This window comes from Etheostoma cragini, chromosome 24 (assembly GCF_013103735.1).
Source record: "Etheostoma cragini isolate CJK2018 chromosome 24, CSU_Ecrag_1.0, whole genome shotgun sequence".
Taxonomy (NCBI): domain Eukaryota; kingdom Metazoa; phylum Chordata; class Actinopteri; order Perciformes; family Percidae; genus Etheostoma; species Etheostoma cragini.
This window is the reverse complement of record NC_048430.1, coordinates 11,043,620-11,057,039: the sequence shown is the minus strand read 5'-3', so window position 1 is coordinate 11,057,039 and position 13,420 is coordinate 11,043,620. Positions and strand designations below refer to the sequence as shown.

At 42.3% G+C, this 13,420-nt stretch overlaps 2 protein-coding genes, 1 non-coding gene and 1 pseudogene across 4 annotated transcripts in view; 2 read left to right on the top strand and 2 right to left on the bottom strand.

Moving 5' to 3' along the window:
* Window positions 1-13,420, top strand: part of LOC117939487 (gastrula zinc finger protein XlCGF57.1-like) — a 235,686-nt gene that overhangs the window by 188,829 nt on the left and 33,437 nt on the right. The gene's annotated exons all lie outside the window — the stretch shown is intronic.
* Window positions 1-13,420, bottom strand: part of LOC117939500 — a 185,133-nt pseudogene that overhangs the window by 166,889 nt on the left and 4,824 nt on the right.
* On the top strand, window positions 4,427-4,500 carry trnat-agu. The gene has a single exon. It is a non-coding gene; the product is annotated as a tRNA-Thr (tRNA).
* The window catches only part of LOC117939490 (zinc finger protein 501-like), a 7,176-nt gene continuing 4,886 nt past the window's right edge, over window positions 11,131-13,420 (bottom strand). Inside the window, exon 2 of the mRNA XM_034864898.1 lies at window positions 11,131-12,715. Within this exon, the coding sequence (XP_034720789.1) occupies window positions 11,220-12,715 (1,496 nt within the window). The 3' untranslated portion in view covers window positions 11,131-11,219. The remainder of the gene's footprint in view (window positions 12,716-13,420) is intronic.

Below are 13,420 nucleotides of genomic sequence, written 5' to 3'. Positions count from 1 at the left end.
CTGGTGGGTCCTGGATGCATTCCAGGTGTCGCTGCTGGCTGGCCCACATCTCATCAATGGCTGCTGTAAACACAAAAAGCACACAGGTGCATGGTGAGCTGTTGTTGTTTTGCACATTGTGTGCGTGTCTGTGTGTGGGCGCGCATGACTGAGATGTTTTTTCTTACCAGGGGACTTAAAGAGGCTGACACCGCTCTCGTCGAGCCCTGCTGGAACTTTGAGCTCTTCAATGACCAGGTGGACAAGACGAAATGTCTCCTGGTCACCAAGGGTGAGACGCCGGACGTGATGTTGCAGCTGGTCTCGGGAGATGTAACGCCAGACCACATCCTCGTCTGTCACCACCTCCATTGTGGTCGGGTCTCTGGCCCTCACAGCCGTGATGAGTAGCTGGAGGTCGTTGCGGTTATAGGCCAGTACTGCCCCGCCCAGCGCAGACTTGAAGCCGACGTACTTGGAGTGGGCCTCGGTCCGCAGAGCAGCATCGAAGCGATGGATCAAGTGGAAAATGTCCAGCCTCACCACCATCCCGTTGTCCACCCAAGGCTGGAAGAGCGTCTCCACGGCCGTCGGACCCTGTGCCTTGCAGCACCCCCTGTCAATGTAAAGGATCTTGGGTACGGGTTGATTGGCGAGCCGGAACCGCTCCACCATGCCATGGCACATGGGCCCAAGCTTCTCCACAGACTCCTCACAGGTAAGGACAAAGGACACAATCTGGGAGAACTCGTTGCCGATGCTGGTGAACCACTCGGCCAAGCCTTTGCCCTCCCCAGACAATTTCTTCACCACCTACAACAAAACAAACAAATACACACAGTTTAGTTTAGTTTTGCATAATGTGGTGATTCCCTCTGAGCACTTGTATGTCAACACACTTTGGTTAACTTGCCTTCTTTGTGGAGTCCATTTTCAGGACAATGCTAAACGTGGAGAGAATCTGGCTCCGGTAGTCCTGAACATTGTCTGCCTCGGCCAGGAGGAAGGCGTGCCGCAGGAGACGTGCGCAGGGTAACTCTCTGGGAAGAGGTGCTGCCTGGAACTCACCGTGGCCCAGGGCAGAGACGATGCCTCCGGGTTTCACCAAGGCCATGAGGAGCGTGGTGTAGAGGTCTTTCCTCTGATAGTAGTCCTCCATGTGGTTCTCCTGGACCTGCCGCCACACCTTAATCATGGTGTTACCCTCTGTCACGCAGGAGGCGGATAACAGTTTTGTCCACCCCGCGCTTTGCAGTCAGAACGGCCGGAAACCTGGCGATGAGCCTCGCTCAGCTGCTGCAGGATGACGTCGTCCCACGCCAGCCACCGACCCATGGGACCACTCTCTCCACCCCTGGCAGCCTTGAGACACGGCCCGCAGGAAACCACCTCTGTTGCCATAGTGTACCAACCGGACACATTGCAGATGTGACGTACCTAAAACACACATCAGAGAGAGAACAAGAGAGGGAGGAAGGGAGAGAGAGAGATCACACATCAATCACAGATTAGCATTCATGTGTGTTTAGTAGTCAATACTGATGCATGAATTACTCTAAACAGAACTCTAAATTCTGGAGTGTGGTCTATCTGTATAGTGTCTTGAGATAACTCTTGTTATGAATTGATACTATAAATAAAATTGAATTGAATTGAATTAAACACAAGTGTGAAAAGACTGAGCCTTACCCTGGTGTGGTACCCAGACTTGGAGAGGTGTGTGTTGCCTCTGGCCCCAGCGCATTTATCACCAAGCGGACACTTCAGGGAGCACCGCCACACTCCAATGGGGCGCCAGAAGAAAACACGGCTGTGGAAAAAGGCCTGTGGAGTGGGGATGCCGGGTGGCTCAGGGGGGTAAAACCACATCCGGTCAGACTTGAGGACGCGCCGCCTTCTAATGATGCCTTTTATGTCCTTATACATTTGCACAGGTGTAAAGAGGCTTCTCTCACTGTCCTCCTTCAGCCAGGGGATGTCTGCAGATGGGATGCCATGGGACTCTTCCCACAGCCGCACCCATCCTTCCAGCTCCACCTGCAAGACATACAACACACAGCATTTAGTTATTTATTTTCCGTAATGTGGTTGTAAGTTACCAGGGATTTTATAAAATGCATTAACATTGCTTGTGTATGTTGTGATTTTAAACTTACAGGACAGTCACTCTGCGGCAAGGTGGTAGCAGACGCAGGCTGGCTGTTGGAGGTTGATGGCGGCTCCTCAGGGCGAGCATCAGGGGGAGACTGACCAGGGGCTGAAGATGGCAGGGGCGTCTGCTGCGTGGTACTCTCACTAAAAGCAGCCTTGCTGGTGGAGGGCAGTGAGGGCAGCTGGGGCTTCTGCTGCTTGCTGCGCTTTGCTTTTTTGCTGGTAGACAGAGGAGACTGCTCGAGACGCTCTGCAGTTGCTGGCACACTGGTGGAGAGCGGCGGCTGTTTGGGATGGGATTTGTTGAGCAAGCGCTCCTCATGGCTCTCAGAGGTGACGAGGGCATCCACCAAGATGGTTTTGTCCAGAGTCTCATCGGACCATGATGAGTGGGAGGTGACAGCTGCTGCAGGGGACCTTGAAGAGCTGGAAGTGGCGGCAGCAGAAGTGGCAACCTGTGGAGGCTTCTGTTAATTACAGGATGATAGTGTGAGCTTTTTAGAATCTGAATCAGCTTTATTGGACAGATTTGCATAAACAAGCTCGGAATGTGATACTAGGATTTTGCTGTCAAAGTAAAACACAGTTACTTCAAATTTAAAGAATAAAAACAGAAATGACATTTAGAAATATACAAATTACCTATAAGTGTACAGAATAACAGTACAAATTTACTAAAAATATACAATAACAAATTGAAGAGAGGGAAAGAATAGCGCAATATTGGTCTGACATTAAGATTTAAATATAAATATAGTGCAAGACAGTTCAGTGCAATAGTCATACTTAGGACAAATCTATCTGTAAAATTATGTTTATAATAGTATTCATTTCTATATTTATACACTAATTATCACTCACTCCAAATCACTTAAAAATCCTTTGCTCCTAAGTTGCCAGCAGGCCTAAAACAATGTAGTTACCTCTTTGTCAAGAATGTACTGACGAAACCGCTTGAGTGACTTGGAGGTGATGTTGCTCTCCTTCATCAGCAGCCATTGCTTGACAGATGTGTGAGCCTCCTGCGCCATCTTCCGGTCTTGCTCACTCCAGCTCCAAGGTCTACCTGGTGGTGCTTGTGCTGGCTGTACCACTGCCACATCTCAAGGAAAGTAAAGGACCTGAAGCGGCCCATGCCATAAATGGCCCTGTCAATGTTGATCTCAATGTGGCAGGAGACTGGTGGAAAGAGCTGCACGTAGTTCAGCAGGCTGTCCTTCACCCACTCGTCGTTGATGGCCGCACGCCTCCCTGGCTGACGGCTCTCCTTGATGTGGCGGTCAATGAGACTGAAATACATACATATGTCATTGTTAGTTTCAGTAAAGGGAAACTGTACTTGGTTTGGTTTGGTTTTCTGGGAAATGCTCAGTGTTGGAGTGTTGTTTCAAACATGTTATACATTATGGATTACTAGTTACTGCCTTCTGAGAGTAATAAGTTATTACAATATTACTGTCTCTGCGTTGTAATGCATGTTACTGAGATTGTAACAGGTATAATATTCCCAAAGATGTATTAGTAATGCGTTATATTACTGCCTTACAGCAAACAAGAATAAATAACTGTAATTGCATTACTTTGTGACTCTTTTTTGACACTCACACCTAGCACAGCTTAACATAACATTCTAGAACTGTACTTTAACGTTTAAGAATTTTAACGTGACATTCTAGAACTACAACGTATAGTTGTAGTGCAATTGCTCAGGACTTAGGCTGAATCCCATTTCTCTGTCTTACCCCTACCCCTTGCCCCTTACCCCTACCCCTTGGCCCTTGAAACCAAGGGGTAAGTGGTAGGGGTGAAAACATACCCCTATGAAATGGGACACCACTTGGTGACATCATCATACAGAATTTATCACAAACTTCCAAGATGCCGTATCTGTCTGCTGATTGTGTGGGGTTGGACAACAGTGTCATATGTATTTAAATATTTTATAGTTATTTTATGTTCGCTTTGGTGGTGTAGAGGCAGATGTTCTTATCTGTGTAGTAGGTCTGTTTGCAAACCAAATGTGTATACACATGGATTTGTTTTGTTTTTTATACAGGAATCTCTGAGGTCAGAACTGTGTTAGTGAGGTATTACAGCAACTGGGAGACCAGCTAACCAACATGTAGGGAAAATATCCAGACAAGCGTATTATTGCTCTTGGGGACCTTAACAGTGCAATTATCAGCAACATTTTAGTTATAGTAAATGTAAGAATGTATCAATCAATCAGTACATTATACGGATAACACAAGGTGAAAGATAATGGAAGGTTTAATATTCCAGAAGCCCACACGGAGGTGCTGTGGTTTAGTTGGTGAAAGTGCCTGTCTAGTAAACAGGAGATCCTGGGTTCAAATCCCAGCAGCACCTTGTTGTTGCAGAGATAAAAAGACTTTGCTTAATATTTGTATATTTACTCTATCCCTATTCTACACAGTATGGTACATGTATGCTTCCTCGGTAGCAAATGAAAAAAGTTCATACAAAGGACTGTTTAGACTCTTTAACGTGTAAAAATCTTGAAACACATCGGAAAATTCTAGAACTTCAACCTGACAATGTAATTCTACAATTTACAATTCTTTTACTGTAATTATAGTTCTAGAAAAGCAACTTAACACTGTTGAATATCTAGCCCAGTTTAACTTAACATTCAAGCATTTTAAATGAATTCTACAACTTAAAATTCTCTAACCGTAATTAACATTCTGGAAAAGCAATTTAAGATTCTAGAATATCTAACCCAGCTTAATTTAACATTCTAGAATTGTAACTTAACATTTAATAATTTTAACGTTAGACTCTTGAACAGCATCTTAAAATTCTACAACGTTAACGTGACATTTAAGAACTACGACATACAATTGTAGAACTGTTTCTAACATTGTAGATGTGCAATTGTTTAGAAAATATAGTGCAAAGCCACCAAAGCTCCTTATCTTCCTGGCCGACGATGGCTCCAAAGGTGGCAAAGCAACTAAATGCTTTGGAAAACTAATTCTTAATCTTACGATTGTGGGTTAGATCCCCAAGGGTGATGGGGTTTTTGGAAACAGGAATCTCTGAGGTAAGGACTGTGTTAGTGAGGTATTACAGCAACTGGCAGACTAATAAAATAACATGGATGGAAAAATCCAGGCTAGCTTACTATCGTATTTGACCATTTTTTCCCACGTTGTTCAGGCTTTTCAAGCATTTGGTTCTGGGGCAACTTTGGCTCAGTGGTACAACAGTTGCCTGCCACTTGGAAGGCTGATGATTTGATCCCTGGCCCTAGTCCCATATTGAAGTGTTCTTGTTTCTTCCTTACTGAACCCAAGTTGCAAATATGTTGGAGTGTTTATCTGACGAGCGTGTGTAAATGGCTCCTGCACTATGTAAAAGCGCTTTGAGAAGTTGTTAAGACTAGGAGAACACTATATAAATACTGTCGGTTTACAATTCATTTTGGCTCAGCAACCTAACATTTTCTGCACTTCTTTTCCCTCTCCACTCAACTTTTTAATCAAAGGCCGCTGTTCCTCAGTGCAATGTCTGGAACATCTCATGTAGCTGAGTACTTCAGTGGGAAATGCACTATAACAAGCATGCACAACATTTTGCAACATAACTGACACCTTTTTCTTCACAGAATCAATCACCTCCCTAATTAAACACAACACTGCTACTATTTTGAACATGCCCCATTCAATTACATAGAATGTGTAGCATGCATGTCATGACTGTTGGGTCTTAATTTACTTACTAGTAAATTATTTGCTATGTAGAAGTATCACTTCTGCCAAAAAATAGGATTTATGAGGTTAGTGATGTTGGACTGCTACTATTTTGAACACAATTGTATGTCTTGCTCTCTAAAGCTCTGGGCAGTGGTGTGGACAATTGTGAAGACCAATACTTACATATATATATATACTTATATACAGTACACTCCCTTAATCTTACTTTGCAACATCTGCTATATTACCCCCAATTTCCACAGGATTTGTAACGGCTGCGGATCTGCTCCACTGCGTCTCGGCTGTGTGCTCTGTCATCCGTCAACACCCACCAGGTCCAAATTTGTTGCGGAACGGCTGCGCCCATGACTGACTATTGAAAACTTGAGGACCCACGAGATCTTGCAAATTCATGTAGAATAGAACCAAAAACAACAGTTTCATCCAGAGGAGTAGAAAGGAAACAACTCTGTGCTGTGTTTTTAAGGTGTAGTGCAGGGAATCCACCGTGAGCACGGCCTTTTTTATTTAGAAAATGACCCGGAAGTTTTATTTGCTTATGTGCTCGACCTCATGTACAGCACTATCTGCCGTGTGCAGATTTGCTGTGGAGCTGTCTTGCGTCTGGCAAAAATAGAAGCTCTGCATATCTGTTGTGGATCGCTGGAGCTGGATTATCTGCACATTAGCAACTCCTACAAAAATAAGAAAATTGAGCCCCTGCAGTATGTTAAACGTAGACTAACAAAACTTGATAAAGCATGTCAAGACGGACACAAAACTCTATTGGAGCCATACCCTAAACCCAAAAGACAGTCCACCATTTTTAATTGAAAGTTCGAAATTAGTGTGATTAGTGTCATTTCCACATGTCGTACATTAACAAACTCCTCCTAGAGATTTCGGCCGATCAACTTCAAATTTGACCCGTACCATCTGGATATGTTTACGTTGAAAATTCAATAAAAGGAAAACTTTTCGTCATAGGGCATGGCCATGGCGGGTGACAATTTTTCCATCGAAACAGGAAGTTCAATTCAATTCAATTCAATTCAATTCAATTTTATTTATAGTATCAAATCACAACAAGAGTTATCTCAAGACACTTTACAGATAGAGCAGGTCTAGACCACACTCCAGAATCCACAAGGACCCAACAGTTCCAGTAGTTTCCTCCAGAGCAAGCAACAGTGCGACAGTGGCGAGGAAAAACTTCCTTTTAGGCAGAAACCTCGGTCAGACCCAGGCTCTTGGGAGGCGGTGTCTGACGACCGGTTGGGATTAGAATGAAGAGTTTGTTTGTAGTAGTTCTTTGTAGCATAGCAGGGCACTGTGGACGTTACAAGGCACAGCAGGACGTAGCTGGGCACCGCAGAGCGTAGCAGGATGTAACATGGCATCGCAGGACATGTAGCGGGACAATGGACAGCTGCTACCCTGATTTTTGGGTGTAACTTGTGTGTGTACAATGTCCAAACCTTTCAGGATCAGAGTCTAACCCTGACAACAAACACAAGACGATATTGGCTCAAAGTTATAACGCCCCCTAGTGGCAACAGGAAGTAGACCTAAAAGTAAAGGTGCCATACTTTAACGAACACCTAGAGATTTAATCAGATCAACTTCAAATTCAGTCTGTGTCATCTAAAGACCTTAAGGATGAAAAGTTATTAAAAAAAAACAGTGTACATTGTTATATCTGCTTGAAATCCCACGATCAACAAGAGTCCAAGCCTGCTGATTTCTACAGGCCAATATTGACTTTTGCTCATAGCACCACCAACTGGCTACAGGAAATCAGCCTTATATGACAGACAACACCCAATCTACATTAAACTTATGTCTGGTCTACATGTGATACTAAGACGCCCCCTATACATTTTTTTTGAAAATATGTTTATTAATTTTCACGAAAAGGAATAAGGAAAGAGGAGAGGGGAAAAAGGAAAATCAAAACCTAACAAAGAATACTAAATACACTGAACTTAGAGAACACAGCACATCTTGGATTACAATAATATTCCACGGTCATGGTAAGGATGGATACTATAAACAAAAACATCTTAAGATGATAAAGTTAAATGAATTTGACATCTACAAATCCCTTACTAATTTTCACAGTAAAGTCTAATAAAATAGCCAACTTTTGAACTGCATGACGTAGAGTCTGTGTCAGGTATCATTGAACTCATCAGGGAGTTCCCTTTGTTTTGGTGACAATTTGCAGTGTCTGAGTGCCGCGCAAGTGCACAGTCGCAATGAGTGGCCTCCCGCAGTAACCCAGACGTGCGCAGATTACCAAGGGCCCTTCCAACGTTGCTTGCAGCTTTAATTATAGTTATCTTTCTTGGTCTTAAAGTTGTTCTACTTATGTTTCAAAACTTCACAGCTTTCTCAGAGCCACAACCTAGTGGCGGAAGCTCAAACATTATTATTGCATAAAGTGCAAAATTATGACAACAGGAAACAATGTTAGACAAATACATCCTGGAATAAAACATTACTTGCTTAAAAGTGAATTAATTTGAATAATACTCAAAAATAAGTTGTGGGATACATGTAAACCAAAAATAAAACACGTAAAAAAAAGGAAATAAACAATCTCAAATATAAACTTGTAATAAAATGTCTGGCATTATGGTTTAGATGATATTATTACATTTAAAAAAGGCATTAATTTACCTAATCAGGGAAGACATGCACACCAATGGTTTTATGCACTCATGTTTACACTCCTTCCTACTTCTTTTATGTGAAGTTGATGAAGTGAAGAACATCTTCTATTGTACCAAAAGTATATGTGACTCAAAAAGGCAATAGCTAGTTAAAAATAGGCTTGGCTGGTGGTTTGATTATAAATGTGTATGTACAGTATGTGTGTATATTGTTGTGATACTGGATCAATGCAAAAATACATAATTTATTACAATATGTTAAAAACTCAAAGATGTGTAAACTCTAGAGCACCTCCACTTCTTGAAAGTTTATTTGTGTTACACACCATCTTGTCCTGTTTAGTAGTTCCCTTTTCACACAAGTCACCAAACTCCTGCAAACCACCCCAGTAAATAACGAAGTATGGCTTTCCTGCCCACAAACAACAAATACTGACACGCAAACTGTATTTAGACTACGGTACTTATAGTGAAATGGAACTTTTCTTTAATAAAGGCACTAGCTAATTGAAAATATGCTTGGCTGTTGGTTTGCTAATTATTGTGTATGTACGGTATGTGTGTATATTCTTATGATACTGGATCGATGTAAGAATGCATACAGAATGTGTTACAATTAAATGCTGAAAACTCAAAGATGTGTAAACCTGAGAGCTCCCCCACTTCTTTGTGATTAACAATTTTTCTTAAACAAAATAAAAATGGAAAAAAAATCCCCTCACCCTCTTCCGTCATCACCAACCACCCAGAAAAAAATCAAGAAAAGACACACCAACTCCAATATTCCAAGTCTTGCAGAATAGTAACAAAATAATCAATAAACCATAAACACCATAAGCCTATCATACACATTACTACAATCGTTGAAACAATACAAGTTGGATAAAATCCAATCAATATATGTAGAACAGAATTTAAACAGTTAATGGCTGCTGTTGCGATGCTAGCGCTAGCCCAGTAGGTTACATTACTACAAATATAAATCCTTTGTTAGTGTGGCAAACAACATGCAAAAGAAATAGAAAAAGTAATTCTGTGTTGGGCTACTTTGAGTAGGCCTTGTTTTAGCTGAGGGCTGATCTGGACCTCCTAGAGTTAAAGTAGTAAAAGCAAGTAAAAGAAGAGTCAAGAACAATAGCAGTACTTTTATAGTTGTATAGTAGTAGTTTATATCACAGCATTTCACACTTAAAGGGATACTTCACTGATTAACAATGAACTTTCTATTAGTGGAAACCCAGTAGTATTTTCAAATGAACGTGCTTTCCTCCCTCATGACTCTACGATATCAGAGATCTCTGTATTGGTTGTCTGGGTAAAAAAAACAAAAACTGATGAGGCAAAAATCGTTTTGCATCATTGGAGGCATTTTTGCCCAGAGGCAGTGAACTACAAGTCAGCCAGTTCCGCATGTTTTTAACCCACCCATAGGGGGTTGGACAGAGTAAGCAAAGCAAGCCAAAGCGAGTTGAGTGTCATCCTTCTTGGAACTAAGCTACAGCCATCTCTTTTCAGCAACAAACCTGTAAAACAATTATGTGCATTCAAACTGCCAAACATGTGTACCACCGGGATACATTGGTACAGATGGGAGAATATGCAGAAAGCTTAATTACAGACGGGATACTCAACATACTACGTGAGCTTCTCCTGCTACGGAGACCAGCACTCCGGCCAGCTGTGTCGTCCGATGCCGGGGACACAGCTAAGGGGACATCGACGGCGGTGTGTGCTAAAGTGGAAACGTCGAACGAGGGCAGTTCCAACTAGTTGGAAAGCTAACGCTAGACAGTCACCTGTCCAATCCATCCTGCTTGCAAGTGTCTGATCATTGACAACAAACTGGACTACATCCAACTTCAGTGTAACTCAACACGAGTTCAGAGACGGGTGCGTTTTTGTTTTTGGAAACATGGCCGAACAACAGTGTACTGGACTCCGCTATCCAGCTACCAGGCCTGCTAGCTTTCCGAGCAGATGCTGCTCTATCAGGTAAGAGTCGTGGTGGTGGGCTGTGTTAACACGGACTCGTGCAGAAATGGGGGGGGGGGGGCTTTCAACCAAATACTGCTCACCGCTGGTGGAGTTTGACTGTTAAATGCTGACCATTCTACATTCCACGCAAATTCACGGCTGTATTTGCATCACTCCAAGCGCTAATGCAACCATTGCGTTAGGTGAACTTTACAGAGCCCACATTGTGTGCACAAAACGTAGCCTGTTTCGTATGTCGAGTGGACTCTTTGAGTGGCAAAGCAATTTGGGGATTTGGAGTCTTTCATCCACATGAACCAAAGACACATTTTCTGTCTTTTCTCAGCCAGAAGGCACCTATTCCAAAAGTTAATTCACGTTTCTACCACATAAGTGACCCAGTTTAAAACATATATTCATCTTTCTAATGGTGAAATATCACTTTAAGGGAGAACGAGTTGGGTTGCGGTTACCCATGAAGAAGCCTAACATAAGTTACAAAAATTAGTTAATATTTGGTGTTCCATGGATATCAACAGTCACATTACCTTCATAATTAATTATTTTATACAACCTGTTCAAAGTCATTTGAAAGCCTAACGTCTTACTTTTTGGATTTTAGACATTTAAAAAGGACCCACACTTTTAGACATTTCATTCATTTGTTAGTGTGTAAATGTTAGAACATGGTTCTCTGCTTCTTTTGGATGGCGGCGCCACTTCACACAGCTAAATGGTTTCTAACATGTGTTAGGGTTCTCATGTGCTTACGTAAAGTTCCACTGTCTGTAAAAGCTTTCTTACAGACTGAGCAACTAAATCGTTTTTCTCCTGTGTGGATTCTCATGTGTATACGTAAACTTCCACGCTCTGTAAAAGCTTTCTTACAGACTGAGCAGCTAAATGGTTTCTCTCCTGTGTGGATCCTCATGTGTTTCTGTAAACTTCCACTCTCTGTAAAAGCTTTCTTACAAACTGAGCAGATAAAGGGTTTTTCTCCTGTGTGGATTCTCATGTGATTTTGTAAATGCCCACTCTCTGTAAAAGCTTTCTTACAGACGGAGCAGCAAAATGGTTTCTCTCCTGTGTGGATTCTCATGTGTGTCTGTAAATGTCCACTCTCTGTAAAAGCTTTCTTACAGACCGAGCAGCTAAATGGTTTCTCTCCTGTGTGGATCCTTATGTGTTTCTGCAGACTTCCACTTACTGTAAAAGCTTTTTTACAGACGGAGCAGGTAAATGGTTTTTCGCCTGTGTGGATTCTCATGTGTCTATGTAAACAACCACTTGCTGTAAAAGCTTTCTTACAAACAGAGCAGGAAAATGGTTTTTCTCCTGTGTGTATTTTCATGTGTTTCTGTAAATTTCCACTCTGTGTAAAAGCTTTCTTACAGATTGAGCAGCAAAATGGTTTTTCTCCTGTGTGGACTCTCATGTGTTTCTGTAAATTGTCACTCTGTATAAAAGCTTTGTTACAGAAGGAGCAGTTAAATGGTTTCTCTCCTGTGTGGATTCTCATGTGTCTATGTAAATGTCCACTAACTGAAAAAGCCATCTTACAGACTGAGCAGCTAAATGGTTTCTCCCCTGTGTGGATTCTCATGTGTGTTTGTAAACTTCCACTCACTGTAAAAGCTTTCTTACAGACTGAGCAGCTAAATGGTTTCTTTCCTGTATGAGATCTCATTTGTTTCTTCAGATGTCGACTGGTGCCAAACCCTTGTCCACACTCTGTCTCACCAGTACTACATCTCAGATCACTGGCAGGGACTTCAACATTATTTACAGACTTTAAACCTGACTGGGGTTCTCTGGTCTTCTTCCAGCCATTACTCCCATAAGTCTTAGATTCATGATAGTTTCCAGTATTGTCATTAATATCTGGATGTAAATGTGTATCTGGATCAGAGTCCCTGGCATGTTCTGATCCGCCACTGTGCTCTCCATCAGCTTCTGTTTTCATCTGTTCAATTTGCTTTTGATGATGTGAGAACTGAGGTTTATCTTCTTCATCTTCACTCTTCATTGGGATAAAGAACTTGGTGATATCAGCCTCCTCCTCCTGCCCTTGAAACTGCTCTTCGCCTCGACTGATCCGGAGTTTGTCCTGGTCCTCGTTAATAGGTGGAGGTTCTGGGTCCTCCTGGTCCAAATTGGAGCTCCACTCCCGCTGATGTTCTTCACCAACAATCACTTTCTGGACATCAGATGGTATGACTGAAACACAAAAAAACAGCCATCAATGTGACTATTAACAATAATTCCCTAAACAGTTAAACATATTAATTCTTGAGGACACATGTTCATATTTACATCTGCTTTATCCCAGGCACCCAAAGGTTATCATACAGTATTGTTACGGTAAGCGTACCTGACTCATTTCCGTTTCCTGTGCCTGTGTGTTGGTTGTGTGTTGGTAGCTCTGCTGCTCACTAAATACCAGTTCAGTTTGGTAGATTTGCTATTACAGCGGCTAACTGTCCGCTAAACTCTTATTCTTATAGCAGTTCTGCCTAAGCACTCACATTTATTTTTTTAGCGACTTTTGTTAAATAACAGCTGTTTTTACGCTTGGTAGCTAACGCTACCGTACTTTAGCTTAGCTGCTAGCGACTTTAGCCTAGCAGTTAGTTATGTCGGCCCCTTCTCCGACTTTCTCCTGCTCGATGTGTGAGATGTTTAGTTACTCCTCTGCATTCTTTAACGGCAATGGCGTGTGTAACAAGTGTAGTTTATTTTTGGACATGGAGGCGAGGCTTAGTGAGTTAGAAGTCCGTTTCCGCACCATGACAGATCAGTCGTTACAGTTACTGTAGCTAACCCCCCCTCGGTAGTCGGCCTGTTACCAGCCTGTTAGCGTTTCTAACAGATTTTCCCCACTCAGCAACACACCCGCTGAGAAACCAACTCTGGTTATCGGTA